At 48.9% G+C, this 18,346-nt stretch overlaps 2 protein-coding genes across 3 annotated transcripts in view; one reads left to right on the top strand and one right to left on the bottom strand.

Moving 5' to 3' along the window:
* The first annotated feature begins 5,763 nt into the window (after nt 1-5,763).
* Pdrg1 (p53 and DNA damage regulated 1) lies at nt 5,764-11,901 on the top strand. Its single transcript, XM_057780957.1, has 5 exons — nt 5,764-5,936; nt 7,257-7,332; nt 8,332-8,406; nt 10,479-10,559; nt 11,066-11,901. Exons 1-5 carry the CDS (start codon nt 5,844-5,846, stop codon nt 11,146-11,148), a joined length of 408 nt encoding a protein of 135 aa, XP_057636940.1. The 5' UTR covers nt 5,764-5,843; the 3' UTR covers nt 11,149-11,901.
* A 1,766-nt stretch (nt 11,902-13,667) lies between these two features.
* Nucleotides 13,668-18,346, bottom strand: part of Ttll9 (tubulin tyrosine ligase like 9) — a 45,435-nt gene continuing 40,756 nt past the window's right edge. For both annotated transcript variants that reach the window (XM_057780884.1, XM_057780883.1), the window contains 2 exons: nt 18,111-18,235; nt 13,668-13,974 (listed from right to left, as the gene is read on the bottom strand). In XM_057780884.1, the coding sequence (XP_057636867.1) occupies nt 13,898-13,974; nt 18,111-18,235 (202 nt within the window). In that variant the 3' untranslated portion in view covers nt 13,668-13,897. The remainder of the gene's footprint in view (nt 13,975-18,110; nt 18,236-18,346) is intronic.

Consider the following 18,346-nt stretch of genomic DNA (forward strand, 5'->3'; position numbering starts at 1 on the left):
AAGAATTTTGGTCAATGACTTAGCAGAGCAAAGCCAGACGTGAAATCTGAAGAGAGAGAGAGAGAGAGAATAAGCGGAATCAGAGGAGACGTCATGTGGCTACAGAAGGAGAAAGATGACAGAACCTTACTGGTAAGCGACAGATTCGTGATGACACACAGATTAATAGAAATGGGTTGATTTAACATGTAAGAGCTAGCTAGGAATATGCCTAAGCCATTGGTCAAACAGTGCTGTAATGAATATAGTTTCTGTGGGAATATTCGGGTCTGGGAGACCAGGAAACAAAAGCACCATCTCCGTTTACAATCAGAACATTGCTGAGCACCTACTCTGGGACAGACACTGTTCTGGAACATATCTGTCTCCAAATAAGATGGATTTATAGCCTCACAGTCTCCTTTATGGCTCAGGGGCATTGACAAGTGACACCCTAAGTCAAGTACACAACATACAGAACAAAGGAGAAGAGAAAACTGCCCAGGAGTTCTGTGAAGAGTGCTTTCCCCCACTTCTCTGTATCCCAGACTGGCCTTGAACTCTTCATGATCCTCCTGCCTCAGCCTCCTGAGTGTTAGAATAACATGCACCATCTTAAAAAACCAAAACCCTCTTAGCTTCTCTGTTACAGCAGTAGTAGGTGGGTCCTCTAGAGCAGGCTAGGGAGTGAGGGGAGAGTCGTGGACAGTTTTAAAGCATTAAGGGGATGGGAGGGCAGACGTGGAAGTCAGTATAACTATGGTCTCAGCCAGAGGTACAGATGGTGGCTTCATCTGCCTAATGCCTAGGGGACTCCATCTGTAAGTTAGAAGACGATGCGGTGACCTCCCTGCTTCACCTCATTCAAAAAGACAAGCCTCCGAGCCCCGAGCTGACGGCCAAAGCTAGGAAGGAAGGTTTATCCTCTGAGAGGCTGCAGCAGCCTGAGGACCGTGCTTCCCAAGGAGAGTCATGGGTGGGGTCACCGAACACACAGAAATAGCAGGAAAGGACTCCAGGGGATGGGCAGAGCGCCGCTTCTATTGACTGCAGTCCCCAAACACCAAGACCCAAGAGCCATACCCCTAACTTGATGTGGTTAAAGTGTGAACAGACCCAAATGTGATCGGGTAGAATTCTTTAGATTAAGAAGGAACCAAAGGAGGCTGGTGGCATAGTGGTCGCACACACCTTTAATCCCAAGTATTCAGGCAGAGACAGGCAGATCTCTGGGTTTGAGGCCTGCCTGGTGTACAAAGAAAGTTCAAGGACAGCCAGGGTTACATAGAGAAACCCTGTATCAAAAACAACATCAAAAAAAAAAAAAAAAGAAAAAAAATGAGGCGGAGGAACAAGGCTCACCCTCCTAGAGCTTACATTGCCTCTGTAATAGACCAGCCATGTGGCCTCCCAGCCTGGACTTACCTACTGGCCTCCTGGGCTGGCTCTGCCACAAGCATTGGCTGAGCATGACTGCACCATGCACGTTCTTGGTCTAGAGATACAGTAGTGAACTGGATAGCCAAGGTCTGTCAAGGCAAACCTCGTTGTCACCTCAAAAGGAATAAACAGTTTATCCTGAGCCACCAGTCTGAAAGCTCACAGTCCCAAACGCAGACTCAGCTGACCTCAGATGTCTGCTCCACCGTGGACAGAAGTTACGTGAGTTATTTTGTTGTTTCTGGTTTGTTTCTGAGACAGAGTCTCACAATGTTGGCCTGGCTGGCCTGGGAAACTATGTAAGCCAGGATGACCTTGAACTCACAAAAAATGCCTCTCTCGACTCCCAAGTACTGAACTTGAAGGCAAGTCCAGCTCAGCCCAGGTTACATGCCTCTCTCGACTCCCAAGTACTGAACTTGAAGGCAAGTCCAGCTCAGCCCAGGTTACATGATATATATATATATATATATATATATATATATATATATATATATATATATATAATGTATACAATATTCTGTCTGTATGCCTGAAGGCCAGAAGAGGGCGCCAGACCTCTTTACAGATGGTTGTGAGCCACTATGTGGTTGCTGGGAATTGAACTCAGGACCTTTGGAAGAGCAGGCAATGCTCTTAACCTCTGAGCCATCTCTCCAGCCCTACATGAGCTCTTAGTAGTCACAGAACAAAACAGGCAAAATTCAACCCGTTTATCAAATACGCGTGTGGGGACTACAGTTAGATGAAGCACAGCAAGACGGGAAAAACTGTTACGGGCTTTAGACACTAGCTGCAGACATCTTTAGTGTTTGGTTGGCAGGGGATCTCGTGGTCCATTTAAAATATATTCCAGAGGTGGGCAATGAGAGGCGAGTAAGGAGAATAAAGATAGCATGAGGGAATTCCGCTCTGAATCTGCCATATTCCAACTCTCCACAACCAGAGTTGTAGAATCATTCAGATCGGTGTGACTTCTCTCGGGTAACTTCTGTTCACAGTCTCCATTTCAAGAAGCTCAGAAAGGGAGGTGTTTAAAGCGAGATTAAAACGATGATGCAGTAAAGAGCAGAGGTGGGGACTCGCAGAAAGCTAAAGGGGCACCTGAGACGTGGAGACATGTCATGGCTCTGCAGGAGGAAATTAAAGCAGGCTGATGGTAAGCGTGTGCAAGTGTCCTGAGGATCCCTCCGTTGGTCACAACTCCCCTACCAGCCCTTGGCCCAGTGGCCCTTCACTCTCTGAATGGATGCAAGAGCCCCACATGAGGAACATCACTGACAACCCGCAGAGGAGTAAAGACACTAGGGACGCCATCACTCATCCCTCCCTCCTCTTCCTAGAGCTTCATTTCTGCAGGTCACACCTGGTACTCACCACTGATTGCATCAGCGAGCAGAGACAAGTCACAGGTCAGGGCAGCAGGGAGTGCAGAAGATGCCCCGTGAGGGCCTCATGGACATCGACACCTCTTTTCTCCAGTCATATATTCCAGTGCCTCCATCACCTCTCTGGCCCCATCTCCTATCTTTCTTCCTCACCCAATCTGTTCCACTCACATTAAAGCCTCGCTGTTCTCCAACTGGGCAAATGCTCACCTCAGGGTCTTTTTACTCCTCTGCCTGCAATGCTGCTTCTCCTCACCCAGATAGCCACACGGCTCACTCCCTTGCCTCCCCTACACTTCTCTTCTAACACTCCCTCCTCAGAGAAGCCCTCCTTGTGAAGCACGATAAATATAAACTCAGAGAGAAATCTGAAGGTTTAAAAAGCAAAGCAGCCAGCCACTGACCCTTACCTCGACCTCAGTCTGAAATGGCGACCCTGCCTCTAGGAATCTCAGAATGAGACTGAGAGCTGTCCCCTCCCGTTTTATATTCCTCTCTAGTTCTAGGATTAAAGGCGTGCACCACTGGGATTAAAGGCATGCACCGTCCAGTGTCTATGGCAAACTAATGTGGCCACTGGGATTAAAACTGTACATTATAAGGCAGAGGCAGGTGGATCTCTGTGAGTTTGAGATCAGCCTGGGCTACCTGGGCTACAAGAGCTAGTTCCAGGGCAGGCTCGTAAGCTACAGAGAAACCCTGTCTCAAAAAAACTAAAAAAAAAAGAAGAAAAAAAAAAGAAAAGAAAAACTAATAATAATAATAATATTATTAATAGTGTGCTATTGTGGCCTAGTCTGTAAGGCCGGCCAGTGTGACTGTTTTACTCTCTGAACTACAGGCAAGCTTTATTTATTAAAATAAAAATGAAATTCCACAACATGACTGCTTTATCCCAATAACTCCTGCATCACTCGCTTTCCACTCCTCATTGCTGGGCACCTGACAAGACTTACCTGCACTTGATACAGGATACATTTGTTTGTTTACCTCCTGATTGTCCACTTCCTCCCTCAGCCTGAAAGCAGGCACACCTGCTTTTGCTCGTAGTAGACTCTTGAATATACGAGCCTGGGAAATTGCTACATTTTTATGACATAAATAGTTAGGAAATATCAGAGATGTCCCAGAGTCCACAATCAGTTCATTTTTACTCTTGGAGATGATCGTAACCTCCTTTCCAATGTCCAGTGACCAGATGTAGCCTCTGAGGGATGATCAGAGCCAAAAAAATGTTACCATGGGGCCTACTCTAATTCTCTCCATGCAGGCCCACCTGGCAGGGGTCAGAGGTGTCAGCCTGTCCAGTCATCCTCGGCCCCAAGGTGGAGAGACCCAGGGCTAGGGTCCAGGCCCCAGGGATTCCTGGAAAGGCTCATTTCTCCTTTGGCAAATATCCCCACTTCCTTCACAGGGCTTGTGCCTGCATTTCTGAACCAGAAGGTGTTTACACAAAACATCCTGGGTTTGGCGACAAATTCACCCTCCATGAGGAATCTTAATGAAGCTTCCGCCTTCCCCACACCAGGCAGCTGCAGAGTAAACTGGCTCAGTCTCTGGGAACTGAAGGCAGTCCAGAGTCAGGCAAAGTGGAGGTGCTTCTGGGTTCCATGAGCCACAGCTTGAGAATGTTCAAAGACAGCTGTGTGGTAGAGACCAGAGCGTGCCCCGGACCCAGATCAGTGTCTGACCTGCCCTCCTCCCAGCCGCAGCCTGCAGCCCTAAGCTAAACAGTAATGATCCTGTCTATACAAACGTGGCCATGAAATTCAAGTGAGGTAGAGTATGAAAGGCCTAAGTTTCCGGGAGTCAATAAGGGAGACTAAAAAAGATGAACAGCAGAGCTGGGCCAGAGGGCTGGGGCGGGGGTGGCTCAGTGAGTAAGAGTGTTCACTTTGAAAGAAGAGGGTCTAGGTTCGAATCCCAAGCACCTGCTGTGTGGGCCTGTTACCTCAGCATTGGGTAGATCCAGAGAACTTGCTGGCTAGCCAGCCTAGCCCAAAAATGAGCTTCTGGTTCAATGAGAGGCCCTGTTTCAAGACAGTAAGATGGAGAATGACAGGAAGACACCTAACACCCTACTCTGGGCCTCCGCGATGGGCACAGGTACCCCCACGTTTACATGTGTGCACCACATACATACACAACACGTACGCCCACACAAAAGAAAACGAGCTGGGATACAGCTCAGTTGTAGAGCTGAGTGTGTGGGAGGCACTGGGTCACACGGAAAAGCACAAGGGCACCGGGTTTCACCTTTGAGCCCCCAGCTTTGCAACTGCGCAATAAGAGGTTGGAGGTTGGAGGACCTCCTCTGGTTTTGCTACCTCCTCAGGGAAGACTTGGAGCCTAATTCACGCTTCAGCTCTTACTGACACTTCATCCGCCTACCCTGGACAGTTTTCAGCTCCTTCTGTGGGTCTCACATTGGCTTCAACAAATGCAGCGGCCAGATGAAGTTTTAAATGATTACCGTTTCCTTTCCATCTGTCGGAGAGAAAGGGGGGGGGATTCCTATCACCCATTATTTACAAACTGGAAGCCGAAAGCATCGCCAGTTAAATCGAAGTCTCTTTGCCACACTCGGTTTCTTGGTGTCGTTAAACAGGACTTAGGATTTCTGTGTCTCCAAAGCCCTTATCTCTAACATCCATAATATGTAAATTATTTTGCCATCAGTGTTCGTTGTTTCCCACTGTGATGACGTTCCTAAATAAAGCATCGGGATGTTTTATTCGTCGGGATGTTTATGCGTTCTCGACACACAACCTGGCACAATGTGGGGGTGCTCAAGAACCCTTTAAAGGACCGGAAGAAGCAGAGCACTGCGCTGCTCCGTCAGAGACTGAAGGGGGCGCTCCTGTCCCCCTCCCAATGCTAGGCCCGCCCCTCTGGCGCCCCGCTGTTGCGCATGCGCCACCCCTCAAAGGCGGTGCTCTTTTCACACGCAGGCGCGCCGGAAGTTCTCAGCGCGGCGCGTGCGCGGAAGGAGCAGAGTGGTGTTGAGACAGTGTGAGCGACATCTCGGAACTGCGTATGGCTATGCTGTCCCCCGAAGCGGAGCGGGTGCTGCGGTACCTGGTCGAAGTGGAGGAGCTGGCCGAGGCGGTGCTGTCGGACAAGCGGCAGGTGAGAGAGGCGGCGGCTAGCTCCGTACGCAAGCGCGCGGGGTCCCGGAGCGAGCGCCTCCTCCTCTGGGCAGTCGCCTTCCTTTCACCCTGCCCCTACCGCTCCCCCGGATCCTTACCCTCTGCTTGCGGCTTCCCCGACACCGGTTTCCAAACGCAATCCTGATCCCCATCCTGAATTAGGTTGCCTAGACCCGAGCGGCTTTTGGCTGGGCAATAGTGTGACGTCGCGGGCGCGGGGGTGCTGGTGGGGGAAGTGTTGGAGGGCCTCGTAGATCCGAAAGGGGGGGTTGGCTCTGGTTCTAAGCTAAGTGGTGAGTCTCTAAACGGTGTTCGTGCTGGAGAATGTTATCATTGGATTTTGATTGGTTGATTGATAGGTTGGTTTAAACTTTAGAGGGTCTCATGCATCTTGGGACTGGCCTCGAACAATCCGTGGCCTGCCCTTGTCAGCCTCCTGAGTTCTGGGATTATAGACATACTCGAGATGTAGGTTTTAAAAGTTTTCTCTGGCTGCTTCCTTAGCGTGCAAAGAACCATTTAAAACACTGGTTCTCAACCTTCCTAATTCTGCGACCCTTTAATACAGTTCCTCATGTTGTAGTGACCCCCCAACCATAAAATTATTTTTGTTGCTTCTTTGTAACTGCAATTTTGCCGTTGTTATCGTAAGATAAATATCTGTGTTTTCCATTGGTCTTAGGCGACCCCCGTGAAATGGTAGTTCGAGCGCAAGGATCAAGACCCACAGGTTGAGAATCACTTGTTTAGTTATCCAGATGATCTGGGTTTGGACCACATGGTAGAGAAGTCATGGGGTGAGAAATATACTGTGGCAGTGGCCTCCGAGCTGTTGTAATTAATTACTCCTTGTGGTCTATTGTGGCCCACAAGCCCCAGGATTCCTGTGTACCCCACTCCCAGAGTCACCTCCTGAGTAGCTGTCATGGTGATACCCTTCCATAACTGTTCCAGTTCAGTGTGGTTGACTGTCTGGTGAGACTGTCAGAATTACCAACAATAGCCTGTCAATAGTCACTGTCCAGAGGAGACACTCAACTCCCTGGTGGCCCGGGTGCACGCTCAAGTTTGAATGGTTGATACAAATGATTCCTAATTGGTAAACTTTTTCCTTGCACCTGCTCCAGAGGAAGGAGGCCCCTGTACAAGCTGAGGAGCTGGCAGCTGAGTGGGTGAAGAAGCACATTCTCACTTGAGTCTGTCCATGCTAGGCAAGACATTGGGAGTTAGCCAAGAATGACACCTTGTCTCTTCAGGTTGGAGTAGGAGGCAGCTGAGTTCTACCTGCTTCTGTTTTTAGATTGTGGACTTGGACACCAAGAGGAATCAGAACCGAGAAGGCCTGAGGGCCCTACAAAAGGACCTGAGCACCTCTGGTAAGTTTGGCATCCTCACTGAAGCCCTGGAAACTGGTTCAGTTCTCTTCTGAAGGCCTTTATTGTCCCTGGTAGAGACCAGGCAGGAGGCTGGGACTGCGTGACTCAGCCTCACAGGAAACTCAAAAACAGCTTGTAGAGAAGAGCAAGCAAACGCGGCAGGTCAGACATATGCTGTGACTCAGGATTTTAGCTGCTCACTTCGGTGACAGGCCATTAGCTTATCACTCATTGATGGCAGATACTGAGTGCTTACAGCACATAAAAGCAGTAATAGTTCTGCCCTTATGTTCCACATGAGGAAAGGCAGCATAAACACATAGCTGAAAATTGTGAGAAAGCCAAAGATGGAGTTGGCCGTGAGTGGGTGTTGAGACTGTCTAGGAGGGAGGAAATGGGGCTCCGTAGATGCAGCCAGGTGGCTGTGGCTGTGACAATGTGAGCAAACAGGGGACAACATGAGGCAGTTCCAGAAAGATGGGCAGTGTTTGGGCCATAATGAAGAGCACTGGCTGCCTGTCTCACCAGAGTAAAGCCCAGAGTTGTCCTGCAGGACTGCACCTGACCCAGCCCCACACAAACTCCACCCTACTAGCCCCACTCCCGCCTACTCATTGACTCACTGGGCTCTTGGTTGTTCCTCAAACCAAAGCACTGCCAACTCCAGCTGTTGCCATTCCTCTGCCTGGCTCTGTCTTCCCAGTGTCTAGGGGCGATGTCCTCTCTTTCCTCAGTTCTCTACCTGGATGTCACAGCTGCAAAGAGGCCTCGTGCCTCTCTGACGTTTCCCATCACTCTTAAACAGATTATTCTTTATAGTAGTTCTTAGTGGTATGTGGAAAAACAGCTTGTTTAATTCCCCACCTTTTGCTCTGAGTTCCACAAGGGCAGGACTTGTCTTGTTCTGCTATGTTCTTAGCATCTAAACAACACCTGATAGTTGGTGCTTCAAAAAGAAGAAACAAAACATGTTGAAGAAATGTCTGTTTGCTATTTCAGAAGATGTGATGGTTTGCTTTGGGAACATGTTCATCAAAATGCCTCATCCTAAGACGAAGGAAATGATCCAGAGAGGTAAGCTGTCCTGGGGACGGTCAAGGACATGCTGCCTTCCGCTCCCACAGCCATGACCCAGCACTGAGAGTCAGCTGTGCTGTCGAGTTGTAAATGGGCATCTACTCAGCACAGTTGGGAAGCTGAGATAAACAATATGTCTAGCATTATTGTTTACTAGTGAGAAGTCAGTTGAGTTACAAAAATTTGACAAATGGGGCTTAAAATCCCATTCTGTTTTCCTCATTAAAAAGTTGTCCAAAGGAAGGAAAGAAAACCGAGAGTGCTGGTGAGATGGCTCAGCAGGTAAATGTGCCGATGATGCCCGGAGTTCACTTCAGGGCCTGTATGGTAGGAGGAGGAACCAACTCCAGCTGACCCCTGTGCTCCAGCCACATTCATACATTCACACAAAATAGTTAGCAACACAAAAGCAGCTTCCCAGATGCTCGGCAGTGGCCCCGTAGCGTAGTCCCCTGGTCATTTAGCATTTCTGTAGTGTTACAGGCTTTATAGCTGTATACCAGGCTGGGGAAAGGCGAAGGACCTCATGTGAGGTCTTTGCTTTCTGTTTTAAAGTAAAGTCACTCTGCCAAAACCTTACTGGTCAAGGCCATCCATAGCTATAAAGGGGCCTGGATATGTGAGCGTTTGCTTGAACGTGTGTGTATGTGTTACACTGGGTATGTACATGCAGATGTCAGAACAGGATGTCTTCCTTTATTGTTCAACACCTTACTGTCTTGAAGTGGGGTCTCCCAACCTCTTAGGTTAGGCTGGTTGGCCAGCAAGCTCTCTAGATCTGCTTTTCTCCATCCTCTAGGGCTGCTGGGTTATAGGCATGTTCAGCCATGCCTGCCTGTTTTTGTTTGTTTGTTTTGGTGGGGATGGCACAGTTTGAGACAGGGTTTCTCTGTGTAACAATCCTGACTGTCCTGGAACTCACTTTGTAGCTCGAGCTGGCCTTGAACTCAGAGATCTGCCTGCCTCTGTCTCCCGAGTGCTGGAATTTGTGTGCCATCACTGCCCATTTCATGCCTGGCCTTTAACGTGGGTGCTGCAGATTCAAACTTGGCCTTCGCACTTGGCGAGTAAGCCCTGACTGACTGAGCCATCTGCCCAGCTCCTGAATGAACTGTCTTGTTTCATGTCCCTGCAATTGAGATGGCTCATGTTAAGAGCGCTGGCTGTTCTTTCAGAGGGCCCAGGCTCAGTTCCAGTCACCTACATAGTGGCTCACAACTGGTGTGACTTCAATTCCAGGGGATCGAACACTCTCTTTTGGCCTCTGTGGGCACCCAGCATGCCATGGTGCACAGAAATACATACAAGCTAAACACCCACACACAATAATAGTAATACATTTTTCAAGTTATTTTTAAAATTTAAGGGTTACTGTGCTTGAGTAATGGGCCAGAGACTATGCAGCTGAAAATTGGGTCACTGCCTGAGTTCAGGATTTGGGTCCTGCTGACCCACAAATGTTGTCTGGTATTTATGTGGGTTTTCCCCAAATCAATTTAGACTGAACAAATTCACAGGACACTTTCTTATTTACAGTGAGAAATAAAAACCATTACCAAGGCCATGAAGCATGGCTAGTCAAGACTTCCTCATCGGGAAATGAGGCTAGGCAGTGGGCTCACTGAGTAGACTGTCCCTCCCGGTGGATTGATGGAGCTTTGATGGGTCCCTGTGCTGTCGTACCACCATTTCTCAGGTGCGGTCTCTGGTGATGGTAGGCTAGCTTCATGTCCACCATGGCTGACCAGATCCAGGTTCTGCTAGAGCAGTAGGCTCTCCCATTGGCTACTTCGGTCACATTTTCACAGGGCCTTGATGGGACTTGGGTTGTAAAGTTTCTTGACCATCCACCAACCAGCCAACTCGCATACTTTGCGTAAGTATGAGTGTCAGGCCTTATTCTGGGCCAGCTCGGGGACTTGGGCAGATAAGATAGTGTCCCTCTGGTGTTCAACCCTTTCTTAGCTGGTCCTTGAGGTCACCTTTTCCTTCTCAAGCGTGTTAGGTGGATAGTGGGGACCCTCTCTGTAATATAACCTTGTCCTGTCTGCCTGCTGCACTTTTTTCAGATCAGGAGCACCTGGATAAAGAAATAGAAAGACTCCGGAATCAACTGAAAGTGAAAGTCAACCGCCTCTTTGAGGCCCAAGGTATTGGCCTGCAGGGGTGGGAGCAGGGCAGGAGGAAACCATTGAAAGAATGATAGAGAGCAGGTGTGGGAAGCCTCTCAGCAGGGCAGGGGGCCGTGGTTGTCTGCAGCTGCTCAGAGCTAGGACTCGGAGGCTTATGGGGCTTATCCTTTTCCAGGTACCAAGAGCTGCCTGGGGTCATCTGACATAGTGTAGGCACCTTGCATAGCTAGGACAGGAGAAACTCAGAAGGCTTCAGTCAGAGGTCAGAGCTTAAATTTGAGTAAACTTAAGCACATCAGATTGCAGGTCTGTGTGCAGATCATGACTCTGCTGGTTCTTGGCCAGGAGCAGTGTTGACTTATGTCAGCCTGTGCACTACAGAATCTGAGGCCCGGCCCTGCACCTCTCGGACCGAGTTGGCAGTGTTAATGCAGTGTTAGCTACTTTCCTGGGCCTGGCTCCAGAGTCAGCAGTAGGTTGGACAGCAGGGGCCCAATTTGATCATGACTATCTTCTCCTCACAGGAAAGCCGGAGCTGAAGGGCTTTAACCTGAACCCCCTCAACCAGGATGAGCTTAAAGCCCTCAAGGTCATTTTGAAAGGATGAGACTCAAAACAGCAGAATGGGGGACCTATGGCCAGGCCCCTGCAGCCTTGAGACCCACAGGGACAGGATTGTCTCTTTAAGGGGTTGGCATCAGGAATGTGGCTTCTGTACCAAATCTTTTTCTGTACTGCGTGGCTGCTTTGTGACAAGAGAGAACCCTTAGCCTGTTCTGTGTGCTTGGCCTGGCTGCCAGAGCTTAGTGGACACAAGACCTATTGACAGACCTGGCAGCCATCTGTAGGTGTGTGGGGTGAGAATGCTGCAGCCAGACACTTCCCAACAGTAGCCTGCTGTTTAGATGGGCGTGGCTGGGGTGGAGGGAGAGGGCGGACTGGGGGCTTCATTCCAGCTTTCTGCATGGAGAGGCATTTTAAGGCAGTGTGTGTGACGGTGAAATAAAACAGGAGATTGACGGTTGGCTTCTGTGTGAAGCCCTGCACCAGCTGCAAGGTAGACACATTTCCCCAGTGCTCCAGTCCTGTGTTTTCCTGCTGGCTTTCCATAGTAGGTGCTGTCAATCACCCTGTGTGGTTGCTCTGGAGATGGGAGACCTTATAGAGTACTGGCCCAGGGCAGGCAAGCCGTGTCCTTTCTAGTGTGACTCAACATGGAGCATCCTTTGCGGCCTCTGACAGCAGGGCTTGGCCGGATGGCCTGACTTCACAGGGTGAGTGTGGCGTGAGAGCGAAACTGGCCTCTCTTCCCTGAGGTTCAATAAACATCGACTGAGCAAACCACAGCTCTGAGTTGTCAGCTCCCTCAGTTCTTCACCGGGGACCCAGCCCTTTCATTAGAGGGCTACTTAAGAAAGGAAGTGGCTCTTGCCTTGAAGTGCATGGCATCAAGAGTAGACAGGTAGAGGCCACTGTCTTCCTCTGCTGCATTTTGGTCCATAGTTACATCAGGAACAAGCTGGTTTCTTCCAAGAGGAAGAGCTGGAGAGGTGGCTCTGGGTTAAGAGCACTTGCCATTCTTTCAGAAGACCAAGTTCAGTTCTCAGCGCCACATGGTGGCTTCAAATCATCCATAACTCCAGGTCTAGGAGACTTGATACCTTCTAACTTCCACACGTGCGTGTGCACACATGTACATTCAAACAAAACACTCAAATACTAGTCTTTAAAAATTAATTAGTCAGGTGTGGTGGCGCATACCTTTAATCCCAGCACTCAGAAGCAGAGACAGAACAGCCAGAGGGGTGCTGAGACCTTGCCTCAAAAAAAAAAAAAAAAACTAAACTAAAAATTAGAATTCAACTAAATACTGATGATGCCTTTGGGGAATATTTAAAAACCTGTGTTGAACAAGAAAAATACCTAATATAAGGCAAATTTGGCCCGTGTTTGCTGTATTGTTCTTTGGGTTTTATAGACGTTCCTGTGATAGACCCAGCCCAAGCTGCATGTCTGTGCTGGGGTCTTCTTAGAAGACCACAGCTTCAGAGAGCAAAGTGCTGGCTTAGCCCAAACTGATGGAGGTTCTTGAACCGTAAAGTGGGCCGAGCAAAGCAAGGGCTGAGTAGTGTGTGACCTACTGACTATAGATGCTGTGTAGTCCCCTCAGGACAAACTGCTGTCCAAAGGGAGGGTGTTACTTTACCCACCGTTTCATGAGCTTCGAACCTTAGAATACAAACCCAGCAGAATTCACTTTGATGGCAGCCACCTGGTAGGTCAGCCTGGCACACAGTTTCTCTCCTGAAATATTGCCTCTGCCTGCCTGTCAGGGTGGATGCTAGGCCAAAGAGCCTGTCAGGCCTTTATTCTGGAACTGAGAACCTAGAGCCCATGCCCCGGGGCTGTGGGTTTGGGAAACCCCTGAGCTCTGGAAGCAAGACGTCCAGAGTGGCTCAGCTCCCAGCCTCCCAAGGCCAGTTGGTTCACTTCTTGCTTTGCTGGTGTTTCTTTCCCAGACTTCCCTTCAGGCTCTAGGTATTCAGGTTTGCGTTTGTAGGTGAAAACACTGCCCAGAAGGTAGGTAGAGCTACCTGGCCCCTCCCTCCCCGAGTCCCCTTCTCCATGGAGCAAGTCACCTCCCAGCTCAGGCTCACTGCCATCTAGACCTGGAGGCCTCTGAGCAGAGCAAGCGCCTGACTCCTTGTGACCTTGTCAGCTGTAGCCTCCCTTTCCTAAATCGCCAAGCCTCAAATGAGAGGTGGGATTTCCCAGAGCCCCAGGCTAAGCAGTGTTGCCTTCCCAGGTCTCTTTCCATCTGAGACACAGGAAGCTCTAGTTCTGTGGTTTTCACGTGGCCCGGTTCTTGTGAATCAGGGCATCACAAAGGACAGGCTTGGCACCCTCCCAGGCTTCCAACGGGCAATCTAAAATCATTTACTTTGCAAGCATAGCTTAAAGACAAGTTTCCTAGCCCAACGGACCCTTCACTGTGACCAAAGAGATCAAAATGCCAGTGGCATCCAGAACCAGGCTCAGTGACTCAGTGCCTATGCTTTATTAGACATGCTCTGTGGGAGGCAGGACTTGCTTGACCTCCTTGGGCCCAGTCAACAATCTGTCAAGGATGAGCACCCTCCCCCCCAGTCCCAAGGATTGACTGTCCCTGCTTCAGAGATGGAGAGGAGGTGCTAGAGTGGGGAGTCTAGGGTGTCTGGTTCAAGTAGCAAGTAGAGGCTGCCTCCAATAAAATGGCTGCCAGGCTGGAGGGAGGTGAGAACAGGTGTGCTGTGCCAGAGGAGTCCTGTTGTGAGAGGCCACGGCGGCACCTGCCAGGGCCTCCTTCCCGCCTGGGGTTAGCCAGGAGCTTTCTTCTGCACTTGAAGGGATCGAAACAACTGTCTCAGCTGCTCCTTCCGATCATTGACGCAGCCTAGAAAGAACATGAAATGTTGTTTGGGGTGGCCTATATACCCACTAGCTGGTGTGGGGAGGAGGCAGCAGGAATGGCATGGCCATGGGTGGCCCGCTCCTATGCTGGCCCACATGGCTTGTTGAGCCCTCACAGGGATGGTGTGTAGCCAGGAGACTTAGGTTGTCAGTGACCCCAAGTTGCATGAGGAGCAGAACTGAGAGTGGATCCCAGGTTATGTGGTGCCAGAGCCACATTCAGCTGATCCTCTAGACTACATTGTCCTTGTCGATGAAAACACACAAAAGCCTGCAGCACCTGATGCGAACTTCATCCCTTACCCAGCGCATCTTGGAAGTGTGTCCCAGGCAGTCCTCGCCAAAAGGCTGCCTCTCCCCATACATTCACCAGGCAACCTGTTCCCTGCTTGGTCTCAGAGCTGGTTCTGAAGGCAACACCGGTCTTTAATATTAGCCAGGCACATTTATGATACTCATAAGTGCTGCTGGAATGACCTGACACCATGGCCACAAGAACTGACCTGGAGATGCCTGCTTCCCACTTAGAAACTCCAATTCCACCCTTGTCTCCCAGGCTGTCCCAGCTGTCAAGGCTTCAGCATCACACCCTGTGCATCCTTGACATTTTCAAAGTGATCCAGGGAACCTGCTTTAACGCTTGGCTCACTCATTGTGCCAAATCTTTAGGTTCAGCTAAACCCTTTCTTGGAGTTCTAGACTCGTCCCGGGTTCGTGTTTGTTTTCCTCGCCCTTTCACCTACTATCCCCAAACACATTCCTAACTTGTCCTCCATCAGCGTTCTCCCCTGCCTGCGCCTCAGCCAGCTCCCCCCATTTACCACCAAACACTCGGCTAGAAATCGGAAAGTAATTCTAGAGACTTCTACAGATATGGTTCTCTACCTGCTCTGCCTATCTGAGCGCCTGCAAATCAACCATATCTTCATTCCCATAAGCATCTGCATTTTCCAAAGTCTTGTCTGCTGTGGGAGCGACCATTTGTAACCAGAAGACAACATGAGCATTCAGCCACGCTGCTGGATGTGGCAACGAGGGGAGGAGTCACCCAGGCACCTCAAAACTAACACTCATGGCCCGAGACACCTCTCCCCCACCTCCTCCCACCTTCAGGGTCTTGTGAATATTAGGCAAACCCTCTACCACTTGACACAGGGGTTCACTAAGTTAGTTAGTCCGGCCTTGAACCCACTCTAGTGCAGGTGGATCCTGAGCTTGTGATCCTCTGACCTCAGCTTCCTAGTGGTTGTATTTTGTTGTGTGCAGCCAAGCCCAATCCCAAATTACTCGAAACTCCTTAAAAGATACAAAATTTCTTAGGGTGGAGAGATGTTTAAGAGCACCCATTGCCCTTCCAGAGGACCTGGGTTCAATTCCCAGAACCCACTTGGCAGCTCACAACTGTTTGTAACTCCAGTTCTACGGGATCCAACACTCTCACACAGATATATATGCATATATATGCAAAACACCAGTGCACATTTAATAAATAAATAGATAAAGGAAGGAAGAAAAAGCTAGGAGAAAACAAAAATCCAAACAGAAAGTACAACTGAGATGTTCAGGAAGCCAGAAACATAAAGGCAGGCCGGGCAGCGGTGGCGCATGCCTTTAATCCCAGCACTTGGGAGGCAGAGGCAGGCGGATCTCTGTGAGTTTGAGACCAGCCTGGTCTACAAGAGCTAGTTCCAGAACAGGCTCCAAAACCACAGAGAAACCCTGTCTCGAAAAACCAAAAAGAAAGAAAGAAAGAAAGAGAAAGAAAGAAAGAAAGAAAGAAAGAAAGATGAAGGCAGATATGGCAGAGCCATGAACAAGTGTCTAAATAAATAAATAAATAAATTCTCGTCGTAAAAGGAACAGAAACTCAGCACTCGGGAGACAAAAACAGGGAGATTTCCGAATTCAAAGCCAGCCCCATCTACATAGTAAGTTTCAGGCCATCCAGAACTACATAGTGAGACCTGTCACAAAAAAATAAAATAGAAGCCATAAAACAAAATTTAAAATAACATTATTTAACAACATTTTTAAAAATGAGAAACTCGGAAAAATATTTACTACTGTACATTTGCTAGATCAGAGTGGGACAGGCTGTGTCTGCGGCCATTAATATCATGTCTTTACAAATACAGAAAATTATAGGCAACCCAGAGAAAAACAGGAATAGGCTAGGCATAGCAACACACACATTTAATCCCAGCACTCTGGAGGCAGGATCAGGTGGATTTCTGTTAGTTTGAGGCCAGCCTGGTCTATATATTGAGTTTTAGGCCATTAAGAACTGCACAGTGAGATTCTGTCTCAAAAAAATTAAAGAAAACAGGCATGGTAGCACACGCCTATCGCCCCAGTACTTCATAGACTGGGGCAGGAGGATTAAAAAGGACTTCAAGACCAGTCTTAGCTCCATAGGGAATTCAAGACCAGCTTGGCCTATGTGTGGCTCAGTTGGTGGAGTGATTGCTGACATGCATGAGGTCCTGGGTTCAAGCCCCGGTAGCACGAAAACCTGGCATATTACCACACACCTATGGCCCTGGCACTCAGGAGTAGAGACAGAAGGATCATAAATTCAGATTATTTTGGCTGCATGGTGAGTTAAACAACAGCCTTGGCTACATGAGCACCTGTCTTAATCCCGCCCCCAAACCCACACACACACAAAGTAAATTTCCTGTAAGAACTTGGTTCATGTTCCTTCATGGAAGTAGTCTATTATTAAAAATAAAAAGGGAAATCATAAAAAGCCAGGTCAGCTTACAAGAGAAGAAAGACAAAGTAAAAACTGAAGCCCCCTCAGAAATCAATGGAATTCACATAAAATAATAATGAATTCACTAAGGGGCGAAGACCAGGCTTGGCTTCCTTTTCTGTTAGTCCAGTGAGTCTGTCCCTTTGTCTCTACTTCCAAAGGTCTAGAAAGAAATCGTTTCAGTGGGTTTCTTGGAAAAGATGTTCACCACAGTGTTATTTAGAAAAAAAAAATGAAATTGTGCCAGATGCCCAGTGATAAGAAATCGGCTTGGTAAGCGCTGGCACACACTCGAGCTGAATTGTTCTGCAGCCTTGCGGTGACCACTTCGTGACTCTTCCGGGACTAGGAGAGTCTAGAGTAAGGATTGGGGGCTAGTGTTCATCTTCCGGGACTAGGAGAGTCTAGAGTAAGGATTGGGGACTAGTGTTCAGGCTGGCCCATCACCATGACAACAGCCTTCTGCGGTGGGTGCAACCTTTGGAGACCATGTCCTCATCCATGGGGCGGTCACAGAAGCGACCACATGGGATGTGGTAATGCGAGTAATCGTTTAGCCCGGCCTGGCTAACACATGCTGCCCGCGGGAGGGCCTTTGTGTTACTGAATGGAGGGTGCCACGCGGAGAGCGGGACTCCGAATGCCAGTCTGGTGCCAGGCTTATAAAAATATGAATATATGCATTTTTTTAAACTGGAAGGAAACAACAGATTGTTAATGATGGTTATGTCTGGATGTGTTTTAAATTTTCCTTCTTTAGTTTTCAAATATTCTACAATGAGTGTGAATTTCTATAATTGGGAAATTCTCACATTTTATATCCTAACTTTATCACAGAGATCCGCAGTCTTTAACTTTTCTAATGATAATTTGTTCTGCACCTGAGTCTTGAAATCCCCTTCCTGATGGCTCAGGAATCTCTCACCGTACTGGGCAGGGTCCTACCAGGAGTGTCCATCCTGGGCAGGGTCTTACCAGGAGTGTCCAACCTTTTAACACCTAACCAGGCATTGTCATCTGCAAAGCTCACACTTAAGAACTGTGCAAAAAATTACACACACTCGAAGAAAAATCTCACACTTTTGAGTATATGGTTTTGTGTTAGTCCACAGTCATTGCTACCCTTGGCTGCATTTGGTTCATGGGGTCCCCGGATTGCAGGTTGGACACACTCCCTGTAAGACCCTACTCATCTGTATGTTATGAATGAAGAACAGAGAGGGCAAGCCGTTTGCCTGAGTCACACAGCTGGTATGCTGCAGATTGTATTTACATGATCTCACCGCAGTGCCAAGCTGCCCCCAGTCTACCCACACTTCCTGTGATGTTTCTGTCCCACCCACTTTCTGTCTGGCTCAGCATACCTAAGTGTGTGTTGGTCACAAAGTTTCCCATCCCTGATAGGTCAGAAGGCCCCTCCTCTCTGCTGACAGGGCCGTCATTCCACATGAGGTCGAAGCCCCCAACTCTCTTCTCCCTTCCTGTGAGTCTGGGGTGCAGAGGGGGAAAGAACATGCAGTCTGTGAGACTTTGAGACAGGACCAGTCCCTCCCACCTGAGCCAGGTACCAGGCAGCTCTTCAACAGGGCCACCCTCACTT

This window comes from Chionomys nivalis, chromosome 9 (assembly GCF_950005125.1).
Source record: "Chionomys nivalis chromosome 9, mChiNiv1.1, whole genome shotgun sequence".
NCBI classification, from domain to species: Eukaryota; Metazoa; Chordata; class Mammalia; order Rodentia; family Cricetidae; genus Chionomys; species Chionomys nivalis.

What these genes read in the sequence shown, in the direction of transcription:
- Pdrg1 (XM_057780957.1), top strand. Translation starts at nt 5,844, where the DNA reads ATGGCTATGCTGTCCCCCGAAGCGGAGCGGGTGCTGCGGTACCTGGTC. An exon ending in AAAGGACCTGAGCACCTCTG is followed by an intron (nt 7,333 to 8,331) that starts GTAAGTTTGGCA and finishes TTGCTATTTCAG; the next exon opens with AAGATGTGATGGTTTGCTTT. An exon ending in GAAGGAAATGATCCAGAGAG is followed by an intron (nt 8,407 to 10,478) that starts GTAAGCTGTCCT and finishes CACTTTTTTCAG; the next exon opens with ATCAGGAGCACCTGGATAAA.